The sequence below is a fragment of the Pelodiscus sinensis genome, chromosome 11 (assembly GCF_052426305.1).
Source record: "Pelodiscus sinensis isolate ZL-2025 chromosome 11, ASM5242630v1, whole genome shotgun sequence".
Taxonomy (NCBI): Eukaryota; Metazoa; Chordata; order Testudines; family Trionychidae; genus Pelodiscus; species Pelodiscus sinensis.
In genome coordinates this window covers 19,381,976-19,403,335 of record NC_143062.1, presented here as the reverse complement: position 1 = coordinate 19,403,335, position 21,360 = coordinate 19,381,976, and the positions used below count along the sequence as shown (strand labels likewise).

The following is a 21,360-nucleotide window of genomic DNA, read 5'->3' as shown; positions in this document are numbered from 1 at the left end:
GCAGTGGGCGCTGTCCAGGGTTCTCTGCTCAGTATCCCCATCCGGTTCCCTCGTTTTAACCCTTTGACCCTCACACCCATACCTGTTTTTTCATTATTTGTCCCCAGTAATTAGTTGGTTCTTCCAGGTTCTGTGGACCCTCCCCGCAGGCTGCGGGGAGGTCCTTTAGATGTGGGCAGGCTAATGCCCGCCCGCCTCCCGGACACCAAATAGTTGAAAAAAAAAAAAAAAAAGCAGCATGGGGGCAGCTGGGCCATGCACCCCCTTGCTGCTTGCTCTAGCCCAGTGTTTCTCAACCAACGGTACGAGTACCCTTAGGGGCACTTGAGAGAAGTCTGGGGGGTACGTCAGCACAACTGAAACTTGGAGAAAACGGAATTTTTGTTTTAAGTTTTACGGCGCTTTCTTATTTTGGTACTTTTTACACCCAAAAATGTCATTGCCTACCCAGCTACGATTAAGTTGTTTAAACAAATGTGTTGCAATAGTAGAAGAAAATTGTGTGTGTCGGAAAACTGTAGGTCCTGGGGGTGCTTACAATTTTTTTAAAGGGTACTTTATAAGAAAAGGTTGAGAAACACTGCTCTAGCCCATCTCATGTTGTTCTTTTCAAGGGGGCAGGACAGACACCATGCCTGACTCTCAGCCCTCCCTGTGCTAGCCACTAAGTCCCGTTTCCTTCCCGGAGCCAAGCACAGACCCTGGGCGTGCAGGCTCCTGGGGGCGATACCTGTGTCCTGGTTGGTGCCCCGGGTGCAGGCCACCAAGGCGCCCATGCTGGGCTGGGAGGTCATGCCGGACATGGAGTCCACAGCCACGTCTACGATGTCGGCGCCGGATGCAGCGCAGGCCAGCATGGAGGCTACGCCTGCCCCCGAGGTGTCGTGGGTGTGGATGTGGATGGGCATCTCAGGGAAGTGCTGGCGCAACGTCCCCACCAGCAGCTCCGAGGCACGTGGCTTCAGCAGCCCAGCCATGTCCTGCAAAGGAGGAGTCAGAGTGGGCATGGGGGGCAGGAACAGGTGAAGAGGGGGGCTGGAAGGGGTGAGTGGGGTAGGGAGCAGGGAAGGTGCAGGGGAAATCAGGTGGGGGGGGCAGAGATGAGGGCCAGGTCTGTGGGAGGGCTACAGCAAGAGGGGCTAGGGAGGAAAGTTGGTAGGGTGAGCTCTCTCCAGACACTCTCCAAGTGCCAAGATGCCCTCAAAGGGCAGCTTCTCAACTCACTGATATCCTGGGCTATGGGTCCCTCCTCCCACTGGGCTCTGCTCCCCAGTGCTGCTAGTGCCCCTCATCCACCTTCTGCAGCCCCTGGGCTCCCCGGGGTACCTTGATGCAGAGGATGTGCGTCCCAGCTTTCACCAGCTCCTCAGCCAGCTGGACATAGTAGTCCAGGGAGTATTTGGTGCGGGTGGGGTCGGCCACGTCTCCCGTGTAAGAGATTGCTGCCTCCACCACCCCCCCGGCTTGTCCCGCCGCCTCCATTCCCAGCAGCATGTTGGGCAGGTAATTGAGGGAGTCAAAGACGCGGAAGATGTCCATGCCGTTCTCCTTTGCCACTTCACAGAACCTGGGGGATCAGGGGAGTCCCGGTGAGTCTTGGGGGAGAAGGAGCCCCACCTCACCCCAGGGCCCACATGCCAGCCGGCCTTGTGGAGTTATCCCTGCTGAGCAAGCCCCACAGGGCTGGCGTCAGGGTGAGTCAGTCAGGAAACTCTGGAATCCCATCCCCCTTTCTCATCCATAATTCTCCTCCCCCGGGGGGGTCTGAAGCCCTGGCCCTCAATCCTAGCTCGCAGCCCTCTGCTAGCCCAGTGGTGGGCTCCCCTCCCCACAGCTCCGCTGCCGCCGTGTCACCCCGCCCTGCGGCTCACTTGAAGACGGAGTTGTCGGGGTAGTTGGTGTACCCCACGGCGTTGGCCCCCCGCAGCAGCATCTGGAAGGGGATGTTGGGGATAAGCTCACGGAGCTCCTGCAGCCGCTGCCACGGGCACTCGTACAGGAAGCGCATGGCAACGTCAAACGTGGCACCTGGGGTCAGGGCAGAGAGGGGAGAAGGTGACACCTGGCCCTGGTGTTGCCCACAAGTCCTCCCCTCCAGTCCCATGGGGGATGTTTCCTAGAGGGGAAAGGCCTAGTGTCCCATTCCCCACCTCCCTGAGCCATCCAGTCCACCTGCCCTGGGTCTGGATCAGAGCCAGTGCCCGCTAGAGGAGAAAGGCCCCAAGTCCATTCTCTGTTGTGTCTCCGCAGCCCACCAATTCCCACCCTAGGGCCAGGTCAGAGCCAGCGCCCCCTGGAAGGGGAAGGCCCTGTGTCCTGCTCTTACCTCCCCAGTTCTCAATGCTGAAGAGGTTGTTGAAGTTGTGGGCCACAAAGGGTGAGATCTTCTTGAGGTCATGTGTACGGACGCGGGTGGCCAGCAGGGACTGGTGGGCATCCCGGAAGGTCGTGTCCATGAGCAGCAGCCCTGGGTGCTGCCGCACAGCCTTGGCAAAGCCCTGGGGTCCTTCCCGGAGCAGGATATCTCGGAAGCCTATGGGGGCGTCTCCTGGAAAGGGGGCAGGGGGTTAGAGAAGTGGATTCAGCCTCTGTAGAGTTCCAGAGAGACCCCTGCACCACTCCCTGAAGCACCCCAGGGTACCGTTAGTTAGTCTGCGAGGAGTCACTTGGCCTCAGTACTGCTGGGGCTAGGGGGTGCTCTTCTGCAAGGAGTGGGTGGGGATTCGGGGGCACTATTCCCCTCCTCACAGTCAGTGCTGACTCCAGCACGGTGCTAGAAGGGGTCAGGGTCTCAGGTGGCGTCTCAGCACCAGCGAGGGGTCCTTAAATAAACAGCCTTCATGCTCCACTCCAGAGGTGGCTGCATCTCAGCACCGGGCCAGAGATCCCTGTATGTGCCATGCTGACACCTAGCAAGTCTTTTCTGACTCTAACTAGTCTGGAACAAGCACCATGAAGTGGCTTTGACAGCTGAGCTGTGGGCCTGATGTTCCCAGCATGTATGTGACTGATGCGCAGGGCTGGCTTTAATTAGCCAGCATCGCAGCCACGTCTGGTTATTATCGCAGTTTATTTCTTTGTCGGCTTCTAATCCCCAGCCTGAACCAGTATTACGAGAATGAACTACGGAGGCTTAAATCTCATTAAGGTTCTCCCGAGCAGCCTGTTAAATCTGTTTTAAGAGCTGATAGACCCTAACTGCTCCCTCCCCAGGCCGGGGAGCAGCCGGGAATAGAATACAGCGCAGCTAATGATTTGCTGGGCAGCATGGCTAATGGGGCAAGCAGCCTCCGAATTGCGAACACTGATTTCTAACCCTTCCTGCTCCACCCACTAGATCCTACTGCCCTCAGGAGGGACGAACAGGGCAGAGAAAGGCCCTGACTCCCAGGAGTGGGGAAGAAAGTGAAGTCCAGCCACAAGGGGAGAATGGAGTACAGACTCCATAAAAAAGCCCCATTTTCCCAAAAAAGCCCCATTTTGAAAAAAAGCAGTGGCTGCCTTTATGCAAATGAAGCACAGGAAATTCAAATCCCGGCTTCATTTGCAATATCGATGTGCCTAATTTACATCCCTTTACTGAAAAAGGGATGTAATCCAGACACGGCCAGAGAGCCCAGGCATCCTCCCCCCTCACTCCATCCATGGGGAATGGAGAGGGGTGGGGCTGAGGAACAGAATGGGATGGAGCTGTAGGGTGAGGGAGGGGCCCTGCGGGTAGCCTCCACGGAAGGCAGTCCTGGAGCAGGGAAGGCGACTCACCCAGAGGCACAGAGGGCACGACCGGGTCAATGGGGGATGGCCGGGCCTTGACGGGGATGGGCGTGGTGGGGCCGTTGACCATCACGTGGCCTGGAGAGAGAATGGCAGAGTTACAGAGTGTGGTGCATGGATCATACTCAGCACCAGGTATCCCACCCTGCAGAACCGACCAAGGATCCCGACCTCATGCCCACCCTGTAGAATCAGCTGGGGCCCACTATGGCCCTGACCCTCCAGAATCAGCTGGTGAGCCCCACCCTGAACCTGACACTGTGGTAAGGGATGGACATCATACCCCTGGCCCTGAATCCCTAATAGGTGGGAGCTCTGCCCACTGGGGCCGATCCTGCAGGACTGGACTGGGACCCCACAGATGGCGCCGACCAGCATTCCCTGTAAACTGTGCACTTGGACGGCTGCCCAGGAAAGACTCAGCTGCCACCCAGCTGATCGGCAGAGCACTCACAGCCACCCACAGCTGCCAGCATGTGTTTCCACTGGTGGTGCACATCCGCACATGCCTCAGTGCACAGAACACAACTTATTCCATACATGGATGGAAAAAATTAGAGGGAACATTAGCCAACCCACAGTACCAGCTGAGGATCCCCCTGGGGCATGGTACTGGCTGGCTCCTGCCTCCTGGGCCTGCCCCGCAGTATCAGTCGGGGATCTTACTCCTGGTGCTCACCCTACAGAGCCTTCCTATGGCCCTGTGGTACCACAGCTGCTTGGGGCCCAACCCCATGGTACTGCCTGGGGATCCCAGCCATAGGCCTGAGTCTGTGGTCCCGGCGCAGGCCGTGTACCAAGATAATGCAGCAGCTTCTGGGCCCTGTTCTGGCCGGGGCGTAGGTTGAAGAGGTCGGGGTTCTCGTCAATGAACTGGGTGTCCACTGTGCCCCGCAGGAACTGGTCATTGCTCAGCACGTTCTGCAGGAAGGGGATGTTGGTCTGCGGACAAACAGTGACAGGCTGTGAACATGGCTCCGCATCTGAGGGGTTAAATCCCAGAGACAGATCCCCCAGCCCACGGCATTACTCCTTTCCCTCCTGGCCCCAGCAAGCCCCCAGCTGGAGCTACCGGCTAGGGTGGCAAAGATGAGACCTAGTGCTGTTTATGCTAGGGCTGTCTCAGGGGTGTGGATTTTTTCACTCCCTGCCCCACGAGTGATGCAGCTGGTTCTGCTATGTTTTAGGTGTAGCCCAGGCTGGAGGCTCCAGGAAGAAGGGAGCTTCCCCGAGTGATGCTGCCTGAGTGTGCAGGGAGACTGAGCCGATTGCTCTGAGGTAGGGAAGCAGAGCCAGCGATGCCTTCCTTCCCCAGGGGATGCTGCCCAGGCCTGATGCCAGGGTGATGTACCCCAGGAGAGGTGGGCTGGAGGAGAAGCAGGGTCTTTGCAGCTGGGTTATTAAAACCGTGTGCTCCCTTGGAATCCGTTGAACTCAGTGCTCCCTGCTCCCTGCACTCAGCTCTCACTGCACTGTGATTACGGCTCAGACAGCTAAAGCCAGATCCAGGCCCAGCTAGTGCAGGAAGTGACAATGGCTGCTGGGCTGGAGCAGAGGGTGCAGAGCATCAGGACTCCTGGGTCTCCCCAGCTCTGGGAGGTTAGTGCTTAGAAATGGGAGGAGGGAAGGACCCCTGGCTTCTATCCTTGGCCCTGGGAGAGGCTCACCATCAGATTGGGGGGAGGAGGATGGAAAGCAGGATGCCTCGGTTCTATTCCCAGCAGCACAGCCGTCCAGCTGCCTGTGACCTAGGGATGGGGAGGGGCTTGTGCACTGGAGCGGGGGGGGGGGGGGTTATGGGGATTGGCGGCAGGATGGGAAAGGCTGGTGTAAGCTTAGCCCCCCTTTCCCCGAGCGCTGTCAAAGCTGTCAAGAGGGATTAGACTCAGGGAGCTGGACTGTGTCTCATGGGCTGGATGGAACAGCTGCTGCTTGAGGAAGGACAGCGGAGGGGGTGCAACGTGGGATCTGGGCAGTGCAGCGTGAGGCTCGGGGGTCAGCAGCCACACTGGGACGTCCTGCCCCATTAAGAGAGGCAGGGCAGGCTACACTCCTCAGGGGCCCAGCTCTGAGTCGGGGAAAGCGGTTGGGCTCTTGCGGGCCCACAATCACAGCATGGGCTGGAAGCAGTAAAAGATGCAGGACCCAAGATAGCCAGCAGAGGGCAGTGCCTCTGTCCCTGGCTCTTGGAAGGGAGGGGTGGGCTAGTGTGCTAGTGCAGGAGATGCAGTTAGCAGATGGGACCAGCGAGTTGTAGGGTCTAGTGGTGGAGGGGAGGGTGCGGTTGGGAACCAGAACCCCAGTTTTATCCCCATCTCTGCTGCGTGGCCCTGAGTGCACCTTGTCCCCTTCCTGAGCCTCCATTTCCCGCTCTGCCATGGTGACTTGCCCTGACCTGCAGAAACCACGCCCAGCCCCCTGGGATCAAACCCCTCCTCCCCAGCAGCTCCCTTATTTCATGTGCTGCTCAGACCCTCAGGCAGCCTCTCCTCAGCTATGCGGGCACCTGGCACTGTGCGCTGGGCACGTGAAGGGCTCCTGATACCATGGCCAAGGGGCAAAGTCTTCATCAGGGCTAATTATCCTGCTGCGAGCTCATCTCCCCGCTCGGTGTCATCTCTCAGGGGCAGGGACATGGGTACTGGTGCCCTCCTTTCTGCACCCACAGGCCCGCTCCTCTGCTTGCTGGGCACTGCCATGGCTCAAGGGATGCTGTGCTAGTTTTTTAAGGCACCAATGATGTTGTTTGCAGATGCTGCCCAGAAAGGGGCCTCTGCGGCTGCCTTACCCACTGCCTGATTGCCAGGGCTCCTGGGTTCTACCCCAGCTCTGGCCCTGACTCGTTATGTTCCTGGCAGCCTTTAGGGCAGCCTTCTGCAGGGTGAGATGGAAAAACCATGGACTCAGAAGAAACACAAGGCAAAAACTGAAGAGCTGGGAAGTCACATCCACAGAGCAGGGCTGATTCTCTCCAGCAGAGGGCAGCAGGACAGCTAAGAACACCTGCTGCAGGATGAGCAGTGGCCAGTCAGTGGCAGCACTAGACATAGAACCCAGGAGCACAAACTCACAGGCCCTCTGCTCGAGATCCCATTTCCCTCCTAGGGCAGGGGACAGAACCCCCAGACCTGGATTTTCAGCCCCTGCTTCCCACTCCCTTTCCTGAGCCAGGGCTAGCCCCTTTCCGTTAGCTCCCCCAGAGTGCTGAGGAAATGTCCACTCAGCCCTGGCACTCAGAGCTCTTCCCTGGTGGGTACTGATGCCCAGCCCTCCTCCCGCAACTCAGGAGCGCTCTCCCCTCCCAGAGCTGGGATGGAAGGGAACCCAGGCATCCTAGCTCCCAGCCTCCCAGTCTCTTCTAGTTCTAGTCCCCCCTCCCAGAGTTGGGACGAGAACTTGGGACTCCTAATGCTGAATCACTACTGCTCCATCCATGCCTGTGAGTCTGAGCAATTGCAGCTCTGCTCAGAATGGGGCAGTGGGGTGTTTCCCTCCCTCCACCGTATCATCTAATTTAATCCTAAAACTCCTAAACAGAAGCCCCTCTTCATTGCCCCCACCCTCCATTAAACCTCCTTCACACCCAGGCCTCTTGCTCCTATTTGCCTAAGTGAACATCCTGTTCAGCATCTGGCAGGAGGGGAAAGACTCAGAGCCCCAGTTGGCACAGGCCAGTGCTCACCGTGGAGGTGCTGGCAGAGAGCACCTTCCCCTGCACAGCCCTGCTGATGCCCCACACTCCTACTCTGGGCTCCCCCCACCAGCTCTGCTACTGCCCTTCACTTCTGACCCTTAGCCCCCTGACTCCGAGCCCCGAGGTCTGCGGGGGCAGTGGTAAAGTCTGTCCATAGCACAGCACTGCTGGGCATTTGGGTCCCCAGGGCACGACAGTGATCCCTGGTTTGTGAAGCTGCAGCTCAAAAACTCTGGTCTTAGCCATGTGAATTGTGACAGGAGTCAGGAAGCTACAAACTTTGTGGGGAAATCCCAGCTCTGGATTGAGGCAGCTGCAAACAGCTGGGCATTACAGGGTATTGGGAGGGGCAGTACGGTCTAGTGATTACAGTGAAGCACAGCTAGGAATCAGGAGTCCATTGGCAGCTCCTAGAGAGGAGTGGGGTCTAGTAGTTAGTATAGGAGGGGTTGGGAGCCTGGACTCCTGGGTGCTATTTGGGGACTGGCAGTGTGACTCTGTTTCCTGTTGTGCCTGCTCTAACCCTTAGATCCCACTTCTTACCTACAGCTGGGTCCAGGCACCAGCCCTTTCTTCCCCCCTCCTGGCAAAAAGGAACCATGCACCATCATCTCTACTCCCAAGCCCAGCTAACAACCCCCCACTCTGATATATGCACCAGCCTCCACTCTCCTATGGGGTCAGGCACCAGCCTGCTCACCCCCATCTGCCCCATCCCACCAGCTCCCAGTCCCCTTTTCCCCACCTGCTGAGTCGTCTCCCCCCCATCCTGCTGGGAAATGACAATGCCCATCCCCCAGCCTCGCCCCTTCCCCCTTAGCTACCAGACACCCCCGCAGTTGCCGATCCCCCCCTCCCTCAAAGGGACCGCGCACGACAACACTCCCCCCCCCCCCGCCAGGCGGGAAGGGGCAGAGCCGGCGCCGCGCTGGGGGAGGGGAGCAGGAGCGAAGCGGCGGCTGGCTCCGCGCAGCTCTCCCATCCCCCACCCCGCGGCACAGCTCCGGCGCCCGGGCAGGGACCGGGGGCGCGCGGTTCCCCCCTCCCCCGCGCTGTCTGCAGGGGGCTCGGCGGGGGCTTTGGGGCTGGGCGCCAGGAAGCGGCGGGGCTGGGGCAGCTGATGCCCCCCAACCCGCAGCGGACTCGTGCGCCCCCGAATCGGCTCCAAGGCAGGGCGCGCGGGTGCGGGAGGGGCGGGCCAGGGCGAGCCCGGCCGCTGCGGGCGATAGAGCCCGGGAGCGAGAAGGGGCGCAGGGGGGAGGCTGCGCTGCGCTGCGCCCTGCCTGGGACCGAGCCATCAAGGGGGTCGCACCCTGAATGCTACAGCGGCTGGGACCCAGGCGTCCGGGAGCCTGGATATGGCAGCGGAGCTTGTGCACGGAGCCCCCCCGGGGGTAGGAGCCAGGCGCCCGGCGGCCAGTGCTGGGGGGCGCCACCCCCCCCGCCCGGATGTATAACTTGATGAGACAACACAGACTGCACCCAACCGCGGGCGGATAGAGCCCGGCACCGGCCATCCGGGGGTGCCCCCGCGAGGATCCACCCCTCCCCCGGAGACTGGACTGAACCCGGATTGCGGCCCTTGCCGGGGGCCAGAACTCAGGCGCCCGGGGAGCCGGGGGGGGCCGCATGTGACCCCCCGCGGGGAGCTGTCTGGATTGGACACCCCGGATTGCACCGCCGGTGGACAGAGCCCAGCGTCCGGGGGGCGAGAGGCTGCCCCGAGTGCCCATGCCCGCCCCCCTCGGACACAGAACCGCCTTGGACACCATCCATCGCGCCGGCTGGCCGGAGAACCCAGGCGCCCGGCGATGGGGGAGGGGGTCCGAGCTGGCGCTGCAGGGGGCTGCTAGCCGCGGAGGGCGCTCGGATCGAACCGCACACGCGTGTCCCCCTTCATGCCACCGCCAGCCCGGCAGAAGTTGAGCCGCGCCGCGCCGCAGCCGACAGGGGCTCCCGTGGGAGAGCGGGGCCTGCTGGCCCCCCGGGGCAGGAGGGCGGCGGGGATGGGAGGTCCCTCTGGCCGGGGCGACCCCGGGCCCCGGGCATGAGCAGCCGGCAAGGACGCGCGGAGGCGGCGTGGGGGGAAATCGCAGCCCCGGGGATGAGCCAGGGAGCGGGTGGGGGCCCGGAGACGAGCGACGCGGCCCCCCCTAGAGACAGAGCGCAAGGTAAAAGCATCGGCCGCTGCGCATGGCGGAGGGGTGGGGGGTGCTGGAGCGGGGATGGGGGGGGGGGCTGGATCAGAGCTGGGGGGGCTGAGAGGGTGGCTCAGGGACGTGGGGGCCCGGAGGGATGAGCGGCTTGGGGCTGCACTGGAAGAAGCTGGAGAGGCTGCAGAGGGCTGGAAGGGACAGGGGTTGGCCTGGGGCAATGGGGGAGTGGGAGGGGGCTGACTGTGTCTCATTAACTCTCAAAGCTCTGGTTGAAGGACACCAGCGTGGCACCGTGGGGGGGAGGGGAGGAATAGTGATCCGCTCCTAACCTCCCCCCTCCCCTGAAACTGTGGTGTTGCTGACCTTTGCCTGGCTGAGGACAGGGCCTGTGGGTGGGCTGGTTTTGGGATAGGAAGTTTTTTTTGGGGGGGGGGGGAGGCAGCAGTGACCTGCTGTCCCCCACCCTGCTGCCATAGGCTCATCCAAGTCAGGCCACTGGGGATGGGGGCAGCTGGTTGTAGTGACCCCACCCTTCCAAAGAGCCCACCCCATTCACAGCAGAGATGGGCACAGCTCCCTTCACTCAGCAACAGGGGGGCATCCTGCTTCCCAGGCTGGCGCAGGAGGGGTGGTTCGGTGCAGAGCAGTGGGTGTGGGGAGACATGGACCCACATCCCACTGCTCCCCATGGTGTGCGCACACACACCACTGTGCCCACGCTTACCCACATGCACAAGCACAAGCACACTCAGGCAAGTGGGCACTCAGAAGGGTGCACCTGTGCACACATGCAGAGCAGTGAGCACACAGCAGAGCTCCAGCCCCTCCACACTCTCAGGATCCCCCAGTAATAAACAGGCACAGGCAGAGCATCTCTTCCCAGCTCCCTTCTTGCCCCCGGCTCAAACCCACTAGGCCCCACTCCTGTCCCATTGCAGGCTCCCAGGCCCCAACGCTCTAATCCCAGAGACTCTCGTCTCTTTCCCAGAGCCAGGGCTCACATGCAGCTTGCCAGCTCCACCCTGCTCTAACCCACTCGATTCCATCTGGAAGTCTGCTCCCATGGGTATATTCTCCCAGGGCATCTTCCAGTCCTCTGACCTAGGTCAGGTGCAGCTGCTTTTGCCTGTTCTGCCTGATCTTATGTAATGTCAGAAGAGCAAAGGTGATGACGGCACCTTCCTTTGGAAGGGCCAGATAGAACCCAAGGGTCCTGACTCCCTTCCCCTCTGCTTTCATCCACTTAGAACCTACTTTCCTCTGGGACCTGGGGATAGTCATTGGAGCAGAATCAGATTAGGATTCAGGACATCTGAGTTCTGTGCCCAGTTCTGCCGCTGTCCCTTTGTCTCTCTCTGTACCTCAGTTTCCCTTTAGTGAAGTGGGGGAAGTGATTCTCATTCCTGCTTTGAGACTGACTCAGGGAGCTGCAGGCCCAACAAGCTCTGGCTGGGATCACTGCTCTAACACCGATAATTCGTTTCCTGAGACACACTCACAGGTCTCTTTGGCTGCAGATTTCCCCCCTTAAGCCCAATACAAACATTGCTCGAAATCTCTTCCCTTCCTTTCTTCAAAAGCACTGGAAACAGGATTGTGAATATGTTTATCCAGCCCTTTCCCCTGCAGCCCAGCCAGGGCCATGGGCAAAAACAAAGCTGACTAGGAATGCACAGAGCAACCAACTAGTCCCTTTCATTGCTCAAGCTCAGTGAAACGGAGGACCCCGAAGTCCTGACGCCCAGCCTCCTGTTCTCAGTGCTACACCACACTCCCTTCCAGAGCTGCAGAGGGAACCCAGGAGGGAACCCCAGTCCCCTCCTTTGCTAGCCTCTGTGGTAGGAACGCCACTCTTGTTTATTTGAGGGATCTGTTTCTAGAGCACATGCAGGACAGGGGTGTGGGTGGAGTTGGCAGAAAGTGAGTGGATGGGGGGGGGGAATGGCTAATGGCTAATTCTGTTTTACTCAAAGACAAGGTAAGTGAGGTAACATCTTTTATTGGCCCAACTTTTGCTGGGGGGAGAGACCAGATTTGGAGTTACACAGAGCTCTCGAAGGCAGACCTGAGATAGTTCTCCTTGCACAAAGCTGTACCTAGAGCCCCCCCATCTGTCATAGTTAGCCAAGCACCCCCCCCCAACATCTCTCCACCCATGCACCAGGGCCTTGGAGAAAGATGATCTCACCTCATCTGCCTGTCCCTGCCAATCAGGTATGTGCCCATGTCAGTGGCTTTATCAGTATGCCCTGAATGCTGGCACTTGTTAAATCAGTAACTTAGATAGAAAGGGGTGTTGCCAAGGAAATGGAGTGCTGGCTCCCAATCACCTCTGCTTTACCCCACTGCCCATCCCCAAAGCTGGTATAGACCCCAGGAGTCCTGACTCACAGCCCCTCTGGTCTAACCACTACACACCATGGTCTGTCTGTCAGGACTCCTCCTGGGGTCTATGCCCAGAGCTGGAAGGGGAGCGGAGTCTGTCTACAGAGGCGGGAGAGCCAGGAGTAGTAGCCAAATCTTCTGTCCAGAAAGCCAATTCATACCCCTCAGCTCCCCTTTCTCTTCACTCCTCCTCCCTCAACTGCCTGGCCGGGGGTAGGACAGCTAATGCAGCAGCCTGTCCAGTCTAAGCCTCCTGTGAGGAGGTTTCTGGGCTCTGGGACAGACACAGGAACCAGGCAGCTCTTTAAATATTTAGTGGCTGAACTATCGACCTGGCTGGTTCCCTGTCTGCGGGACCTGGCTGGTTCCCTGTCTGCAGGACCTGGCTGGTTCCCTGTCTGTGGCACTAATGGGTGGGGGGGGGGGGGAGCAAGATTATGGAGGGAGCAAAGCAAGTGGCCCAGGGAGCACAGGCCAGGGGAAGAGGGAGGTATTGTGGGGAGCATGCTGCAGGGAGGAAACAGTGAGGGTTCCCAGCAGTGGGGAGCACAGGCCCAAAATGGGCATGACGGGGGGATTCCAGCAGTGGGGGAGGAGGGGAACCCTGGGCGCAAGGCGAGACTGGCAGCATGGGGAAAAACCATCTATTTAGTGTGACAATTCAGTGCTTCTAGTGAGAGCCTCCTCCACGCCCAGGTCTGGGTCTGGGCTAGAACTCAATGCTCCTGACTCCCAGCTCCCCTGCACTAAGCCGCTAGACCTCACACCCCTCTGAGTGCTAAGAACAGACCCACCAGGTTCTATCGGCCACAACATCACAGGCCCTATGCACGTCCTATGCCCCCGCTCCGTGAGTCATGGGAATGTGCTAGAACTGGAGCTTCCACTTCTCATCCTTGTGGTTGGGGAGCAAAGTAGGAAAATAAAGCCCAGGGCTCGCTAACCCAGCCCTGCCAGCCTGAGTCTGCAGACAGCCTGTGCTGATGGCTCCAAGACAGGGCAGTGGACCTGGGCATCTCACGGGCGTGTTCCCTCTGATCCCACTGATCTGGGGGTCCTGTCAGTTCCAGCAGATCTAAGCAGACATACCCCAGCTACTAGGGGTGGCTGCTGGCAACCCATCCTCTGCGTGCAGCTGTCAGGCCCCTCTGCTGGGGTGGGGTCACCATTTGTGAGGAGGTCCAGTGCAGAGCTGGGAGCCATAGGGTGTGGGGTGAGCCTGCAGTGCAGGAGGGGCCATGGTGTGTGGGAAGGAGCCATGGTGCAGGGATGGGCTCAAGGGGGGTGTTGGGCTGTGGAACAGAGGTTGGGCTACAGAGCAGGATTGTGGTGCAGGGGTACAGCCATGGTGATGGGCTGTGGCTATGGTGTGGAGGTGGGGGAATAATGGGGAGGTGTGGTCATGGTGCAGCAGGCAGGGATATGTCCCAGGAGTACTGTCCTGATGTGGAGCCACAATTCTATGCAATAGAGGTGGCGCTCCAGTGCAGGGGCATGGCTACGGATTGATGGTGGGGCAATAAAGAAGGGGGCGTGGTTATGGTATGGAGGTGGGGCTCCAGAGCAGGGGCGTGGCTATGGCATGGAGGGTGGGGCTATGGAATTAGGGGTGTGGCCTCAAACCCCTGCTTTTGGCTGCCCCCTGTTCATTCCTTTCTCTGTTCCCCTCTCTCCTCACCCTTCTAGGCACTTCCCACCCACCAACCATGGCTTGCCTGCTGCTGGTGCTGCTATTGATGGCAGGGACCCTGGTGTCCTGGGCTGCCTCCTGCCCCTTCCACTGTGTGTGCCAGAACCTCTCCGAGTCACTGAGCACCCTGTGTGCCAACAAGGGGCTGCTCTTCATCCCAGCCAACATTGACCGACGCACGGTGGAGCTGCGCCTGGCTGACAATTACATCCGCGTGCTGGAGCCCCATGACTTCCTCAACATGAGTGGCCTGGTGGACTTGACCCTCTCCCGCAACACCATCGACAGCATTCGGCCCTTCGCCTTTGGGGACCTGGAGAGCCTGCGCTCCCTGCACCTGGACGGCAACAGGCTGATGGAGATCGGCGAGGAGGCTCTGCGTGGGATGCTCAACCTGCAGCACCTCATCCTCAACAACAACCAGCTGGTGAGCATCTCGGCTGCTGCCTTCGATGATTTCCTGCTGACTCTGGAGGACCTGGATCTGTCCTACAACAACCTGCGCCGTGTCCCCTGGGAGGGCATCCGAGGCATGGTCTACCTGCACACCCTCAACCTGGACCACAACCTCATCGACTCCATCATGGAGGGCACGTTCTCTGAGCTCTACAAGCTCTCCCGCTTGGACATGACCTCCAACCGGCTGTACACCTTGCCCCCGGACCCGCTCTTCGCTCGCTCCCAGATGGGCGTCATCAGCCCCACCCCCTATACTGCCACCATCGTGCTGAGCTTTGGGGGCAACCCCCTGCATTGCAACTGTGAGCTGCTATGGCTGCGGCGGCTGGCACGGGAGGACGACATGGAGACTTGTGCCTCGCCATCCCACGTGGCCGGCCGCTACTTCTGGTCAGTGCCCGAGGAGGAGTTCACCTGCGAGCCGCCCCTCATCACCCGCCACACACACAAGCTGTGGGTGCTGGAGGGCCAGCGGGCCACCCTGAAGTGCCGTGCCATTGGGGACCCCGAGCCAGTGATCCACTGGGTATCACCTGATGACAAGATCATCTCCAATTCCTCCCGGACTATCTCCTTCCGCAACGGCACCTTGGATGTGCTGGTAACCACAGTGCGGGATGATGGCCCCTACACCTGCATCGCCATCAATGCAGCAGGTGAGTCCACTGCCCTAGTGGACCTCAAGATTATCCCTTTGCCCCATCGAGGCAACGGGAGCAGCAGCACAGTGCTGCGCCATGACCCAGGCTCCTCCGACATTGCCACCAAGACAGCAGCCAACACCACTGACCTGGGGGTGGGTGAGAGGAGCGTGGAGGTGTCTGACGTGACAGCTGACTCGGCCTTGGTGCACTGGGCCATGGACAGGTCGGCCCTCACCGCCTGGATGTACCAGATCCAGTACAACTGCACCGTGGATGACACCCTGATCTACAGGTAGGGGGCACAGCACCAGTGAGATGGAGGGAGTGGGTGGGGCAGATGCCATCGCCAGGCTCTGAGAAGAGAGACCAGAGTTGGGCATGTCCCAGCCACATCACCGAGCCACGGGGAGTCTTGAGGAGGGGTGTGTGGCTGCAGTGCATTGCATTATGGGTATTCTCCAGGGTAGGGGTGTGCCTGGAACACATTGCATTGGGGATTTTCTCTCATGTGAGGAGTGGCCATGCACCGTATTATGGGCATTGTGCGGGGTAGGGGGCATGGCTGGAACCACTGCCTGTGAGCAGCTTCTGGCAGAGCAGCCCTGGGGTTGTTCTAAATCTTCGGGGAAGCAGAGAGAGGGCACTGCTGGGAATCAGTCTTTCTGCTCTTGACACGCGCAGCTGCCAACCCTGCCACAGCGGTGCTGGAACACATCCAGCAGTGGAGGTGCTGTCCATGCACCTCCGCCCCTCAGCTGGTGCTGGGAGCAGGGAAGTGGGGACCCAAACAATATTCCCACTAACCTTTCCCATCCACGCGCGGATTTTTCCCATCTGCGTGTGGAATACATTTTTCTACGTGCACCACCAGTAGAAACAACCACCCAGCGGTGGGCACTCTGCTAATCAGTGGGGTGGCACTGGAATTCCTCCTGAGCGGCCGCACAAGTGCATAGCTCACAGGGAACACTGGACCCAACCCGGAGTGAGGGGGCCAGGGCTAGAGCCACAGCTTGGGGCAGGCACAGGACTGGAAGGGAAGCTCTGGCCACAGGCCAGTGGCTGGAGCTGTAGGAGTGGAGCCCCGGCTGCAGGATCCCATTAGCAGGGCCAGTGGCTGGGGTGCAAAGCCAGGAATGGGGCTGGTGGCCACGACCCAAATCGTGGACCCAGAGGACCGGGAAGCAGTGTCCTGTGCACAGGCCCCAGCTGCAGGGCACTGAGTGTGGGGTTTGGGGTGGGACACTGAGCACAGGGCCAGGAGTGGGGCCCTGGGCTTGGAGCCCAGGTACGGGGCTAGTGGCTGGGAAGCCAGGGAATCAAGTCCTGGGCATGGGGCTGGCAGGCAGTCCAATGTAAAATAGGGGGTGCTGCAGCACTCGCTGCACCCCTATGTCCTGCTTGGGCTCGGAGCGCTGTGCCCCAGCCCAGAGGCAGCTGCCTGGGACCCCTCTACCAACAGCCCACATGCCTCAACCCAGAGGTGGTCACGGCCCAGCCCATTATAAATATATAGACTAAGGAGCAGTGTCTGAAGCAGCAAGCTGGAAAATTAGGTTTGTAGGAAGTGCAAACTAACAAGGTTTTGCCTGGACCCTGTGGCTAATCCAGGACCAGGAGCTCGTTGGAGTGGCAACACCACGTCCTTTGGAAACCACACGATGGGCTTGGGGCAATGCACCCTCTAATTTTTCCATCCTTGTGTGGAATAAATGTGATGTGCACAGAGGCATGTGCAGATGGGCACCACCAGTAGAAACACATGCTGCTGACTAGGTGCTCTGCTAATCAGCTGGGTGGCATTTGAATCTCTCCTGGGTGGCTGCCCAACTGGTCAGCTTACAGGGAACACTGCTCGGGAGCTGGAAGAGGCCATGCCATCCCAGTGGTTTAGGATGAGGCTATTATTTCAGGCTAGAGATGGGGGGGGGGGGGGGGGGGGCAGAGGCAAAACAAAGTCAGCAGTGCCTGGGGGCCAGATGTAGGGAACCTGGTTTCAGAATTCCTAGTTTCTATCCCCAGCTCCGGGAGGGGAGTGTAGTCTAGTGGTTAGGGCAGTAGACTGGGAGCTAGGACTCATGGGTTCTACCACAGCACCCCTCTTGGTGCCTCCATGTCCTCTTCCCACTCACTGCTTAGTTAGACAGCGAGCCCTTCCCTGTTTTGTATGTAGAAGTGACTCAATCCAGGTCTGGAAACCCCTATGGTGGGAGGAGACTTTGGAGGGCAAGAGGGCTCTTCAAATCCAGCCAGCAAAGGCAGCTCAAGATCCAATGACTGAAGCTGGGCAAACTGAGGCTAGAAATGAGGTCACATTGGTAACAAGGAGGAAGATTAAAGACTGGATTAGCTGACTCAGGAAAAGGCAGATTCCCCAGCACCTGAAGGCTTTTCCAAAGTGCCTACATGCCTTAGGAATTCATCTCCTCTTCAAAAGCGAGGTGGGTTCTGGGCTCCAGAGGCAGTGTGGCCTGTTGGTTATAGCACTGGCCTGGGACTCAGAACTGTGGTACTGTATTCTTGGCTTGGCCACTGGCTGATCCTGGCCAATGACTAACCCCAGGCCTCAGTTTCCCCACCTGTAAAATGGGGATAGGCTACTGTCCACCTCTGTAAAGTGCTTGAGCTCCAGCAATGAAAAGTGCTGGATAAGAACTAGGTGCCCTAGGAGCTGAAGCTTGAAATACAGCCCTGAGTCTGGGTGTCGGGTTTGGAAACCTGGCCCTTCTCAGGGGTCTCAGTGTGCGCCCTCCAAATCACAAGCTGCTTGAGGCCTGTTGTCAAAGAAGCTTGGGGAGGACCCCGACACTCTGGCTTGGCTGGAAACAACAGGGCAGGAGAAAAAGCCAAATGTGTTGGCCAATCACAGCATGACTGCGCCTCCATGAAAACCAACGTTTTTAGGCTGGATCAGGCGAGGGATTTCAGCTGAGACAGAGAAGCATTAATGTCACTGGCCAAGGCGGTAGGAAGCCCTCGGTGGGAATGCCGTGCATGGTGCTGGCGTGAACCAGCGGGCAGAGAAGGGCTCCCAGGCTGACTGGGGAATGGAGAGCTGGTCTCACGAGAGGAGACGGACACGGCCGAGCAGTGTAGCCTGCCTGGGCGAAGGCTGAGTGGGGATCTGACTGCTCTGCTGCACCAGAGGCGTTAACCACAGGGAGAAGAGCTACTGGAGCTGACGGACAGCATGGGTGGAAGAACAAATGGGAGCAAACTGGCTGGGAATCGATGAGACGAGAGATGAAAAGAAGGCTTGTGCCTGGCAGAGGAGGAAGGGTCTGAGCAGTCTCTGGGAGCAGTGGGGGAAACACCCCAGCTAGTTCGAAGATGGAACAGGATGCATTTCTGTCTGGGATTCTATGTGGGGCTTGGGTTGGCTGGGATAGCAGAGAGTGGACGGTGCCTTCCAGTCCTGGGTGCTACAAGCGCAGATCTGGGGCTGGCTGCAGGCACGTCTGGGAGATTTCCCAGCCTAGTGGGTCAGCGGGGATGTGCTGAGTGTGCTTTCGGCTCCCTAAAAATCTCTCTCTTTCAGGATCATCCCAGCCAGCAGCCGCCACTTTGTGCTGAAGCACCTGGTCGCAGGCGTGGATTACAATCTGTGCGTCCTGGCCATCTTCGACGACGCAGCCACCTCGCTGGCTGCCACGCACCTGCTGGGCTGTGCCCAGTTCTCCACGCAGGAGGCGTACCCCGACTGCCACTCGCTCCACGCCCACTTCCTGGGGGGCACCCTGACGGTCATTGTGGGGGGCATTATTGTGGTGACCCTGCTGGTTTTCACTGTGGTCATGATGGTGAAGTATAAGTTCTGTGGCAGTGCCCATTCCGGCATGCCCAAAGTCTCCAACATGTACTCCCAGACCAACGGCGGGCAGCCGGGGGTGCTCAACGGGATGCTGCCACAGCGGGGCCCCCAGCGGGAGCGGGGGCCGAAGGTGCAGCGCCGGAGGGCGAGGGGCAAGCCCGCCCGGCAGGAGGCACTGGAGCGCAGGACGGCAGAGGGGGTGGTGGCGTGCCCGGGGGACCTGCCGGAGCTGGGGACCTCCAAGGCCAAGCGGAGCTGCTCATTGGACATGGGGGAGATTTCCGCCAGCGCCTGCTATGGTTATGCCAAGCGGCTGAGCATCATGTGGACCAAGCGCAGCCAGTCAGTGCACGGGATGCTGGCCAACTGCACAGCTGAGGGGGAGGACAAGAGGGATGGGGCTTTGGCCAGTGCAGATGAGCTGGAGGAGAGCGTGGTATGACCCAGGAGGGTGGGAGTGCATCGCACTGGAGCAGCTGGCTTAATGCCGGGGAGGGGACAGCTGAGGAGGGGGAAGATGGCCTCAAAGCTGACGTGGTGACACTCCGCTGGATGTAGTGACAGCCGACTGGACGTGGTGACACTCAAGCCATTCCAGTAACCACCTCTCTGAGACGGTGACATGCCAGCCAACGTGGCAACCCCTGATCTAACCCAGCCACTCTTGAGCCAACACAGTGACCCCAGGTCTGACCCCACCAGGCCTTGGCTGGCACAGCAGCACCCCCCAACACTGAATTTTCTCCAGGGAGAGTGTCCAGTTGGCCAGAGACACAATCCCACATGGTTGGGGGAGGGTTTGGATTCTGCCATCGGATGTGGTTTGACTCTGCACCCAAGGCGGGGAATGCCTGGAACCCCCAGCTCTTCGTGCTGCCCCCTCATCTTGATGCACATGGGGTGAGACGCACAGATTGGAACAGGAGGGCTAGGAGGAACTGGAACCAGATCAGAGAAGCGGGGCCAGGACAGGCAGGCAGTACCAGATCACAGAGCGGGTGGGCCTGGATGGGGATTGATAGAGACCAGAAAAGGAGGGGGGCTCCTTTAGAGGGAATAGGCCCTGGATTGGAGAGCGACCTGGATGGGCCCTGCTGGGGAAGGGTCTGGCTAGGAGATGGGCCCTGGATTAGAGAGAGGGCCCAAAGGGGAACGATAACGTGACTGCAGAAGGTGCACCCGGAAGGGGAGCTGGTCCTGGGTCGGAGGCTGGATGGGGAATCAGAACCGAGTATTTTATGTTTGGTTTTTAAACTCATTTGCCTAAATAAATAAACAAACCTGAGTCTGTGAGGACTGGAGCTCTGGTAATAGAAGGAGAGCAGCAGGGATGGGTTGTGAGCGCTGGATCCCTGTATTAACAGCCCCTCTGCCCCCTCCAGAGGCTGCTGCGTCCTTGCACCAGGTGGGGGATCCCTGAATTAGCAGCCTGCTGCAGCAGCTCTGCCTGGCGCTACTTGTAACTGATGTGCTGCTTTCTCAGAAGGCTCGGAGCCTGAGCCCATGGCCCCGAGGGGACAGAGCTGCCCGGAGTGTGCGCGTGTGGTGTGAGGTTGTGGGTCACCAACCCACACTGGGAGCCTGGCAAGGGCACGCGATTGTGTGGGGGGGAGGGAGGCTGTGGGGAGCAGGACTGAGAGCTGCAGCTCCAGACCTTGACATTTCTAAACAACAAGAATTGCCACGGCAACAGCAGCAGGCACATTCAAGAGCCTGCAGCCTTGAAAGTGAAAGAGCTCCTGGGAGCTGCAGCCCCTGGAGTGATCACTGACTCCCCCCCTCCCTTGGCGCACTCATGACGTGCCCCCTCCCCCCCCCCGAGCTACTGGCTCAGACACTGTGCAAACTCAGGCTGTTGTGCTTAGGGGTGGGGCAGCTCCCACTCTAGGAGCAATGGGCTCAGGCTCTTGGCAGACTCTGGCAGGTGCTGGTCACACCTGGGTCACCTCTTCTCCTCAACTGCAATACCTGGGAGTGGTGATCCTACCACAATCACGGGCCACTGGGGGCTGGGCCTTTAGCACCAGTGCCAGTGCCCAGCATGGGAGGGCTGCCAGGGATGGGGGATCCCTGCACTCAGAAACCCCCTCCACACTCAGGGCACCCTGTACCTAGTGTGCCAGGCCATTGCATTGGCTCTCCTGGGTGCTCTTTGGTGCACAAGGGAAGATATGGAGGGGGACCATATTAAACTGGCTCTGCCAGGGGGTGGAGTCTGGCTGAGGAAGAAATTGGGAGCAGGAAGCAGAATGGAAGGGGAGCTGGGGATGAGACTGCTGGTCAGGGAGGGAGTAAAGGAATCAGAGTGGGGGAGGTATGGGCATAGAGAGACAGAAGGGTGGGGGTGTCTGAGAGTGGAGTGTTGAAAGGGGGGAGGGGGATGGAAGGCTGGGGGGCAGGGAGGTAGAAGGGTGGCGCATATACATAGAGGGCTGTGTTTGGGGATGACTGACTGGTGTGGTGCTGGTAGTCCCCAGCTGGGGTGGGGTCCTAAATGAAACCCAGTTGTGTGGCCTTGGCCTGTGTGAGCTCGGCCAGGCCCCAGGAAGGAGGGAGGGGGTAAGACTGCAAAGCCCCAGGGGTAGGGGACACATTTGAGGAGGCTCAGGAATGCAGATGCCCAGAGCAGCGGGTTTGGGGCATTAAGGGTGGGCATATCCCAGCCTGAAGCTAGTGGGCAGATTCCCAAAGAGCCAGTGGGTATCCCCTGCAGGGCCCAGGAGTGCCCTTTGCCCATCTTGTCTGAT

General features: G+C 59.5%; 2 protein-coding genes across 14 annotated transcripts in view; one reads left to right on the top strand and one right to left on the bottom strand.

Annotated features, from left to right (window-relative positions):
* PC (pyruvate carboxylase) overlaps window positions 1–21,360 on the bottom strand; it is a 241,752-nt gene that overhangs the window by 3,922 nt on the left and 216,470 nt on the right. For all 13 annotated transcript variants that reach the window (XM_075939025.2, XM_075939017.2, XM_075939019.2 and 10 more), the window contains 6 exons: window positions 4,572–4,716; window positions 3,763–3,852; window positions 2,327–2,548; window positions 1,872–2,028; window positions 1,327–1,567; window positions 731–980 (listed from right to left, as the gene is read on the bottom strand). In XM_075939025.2, the coding sequence (XP_075795140.1) occupies window positions 731–980; window positions 1,327–1,567; window positions 1,872–2,028; window positions 2,327–2,548; window positions 3,763–3,852; window positions 4,572–4,716 (1,105 nt within the window). The remainder of the gene's footprint in view (window positions 1–730; window positions 981–1,326; window positions 1,568–1,871; window positions 2,029–2,326; window positions 2,549–3,762; window positions 3,853–4,571; window positions 4,717–21,360) is intronic.
* Window positions 8,393–19,898, top strand: LRFN4 (leucine rich repeat and fibronectin type III domain containing 4). The gene is made up of 3 exons (XM_075939028.2): window positions 8,393–9,639; window positions 13,696–15,094; window positions 18,341–19,898. Exons 1-3 carry the CDS (start codon window positions 9,516–9,518, stop codon window positions 19,053–19,055), a joined length of 2,238 nt encoding a protein of 745 aa, XP_075795143.2. The 5' UTR covers window positions 8,393–9,515; the 3' UTR covers window positions 19,056–19,898.

What these genes read in the sequence shown, in the direction of transcription:
- LRFN4 (XM_075939028.2), top strand. Translation starts at nt 9,516, where the DNA reads ATGAGCAGCCGGCAAGGACGCGCGGAGGCGGCGTGGGGGGAAATCGCA. An exon ending in CCCTAGAGACAGAGCGCAAG is followed by an intron (nt 9,640 to 13,695) that starts GTAAAAGCATCG and finishes TCACCCTTCTAG; the next exon opens with GCACTTCCCACCCACCAACC. An exon ending in GATGACACCCTGATCTACAG is followed by an intron (nt 15,095 to 18,340) that starts GTAGGGGGCACA and finishes TCTCTCTTTCAG; the next exon opens with GATCATCCCAGCCAGCAGCC.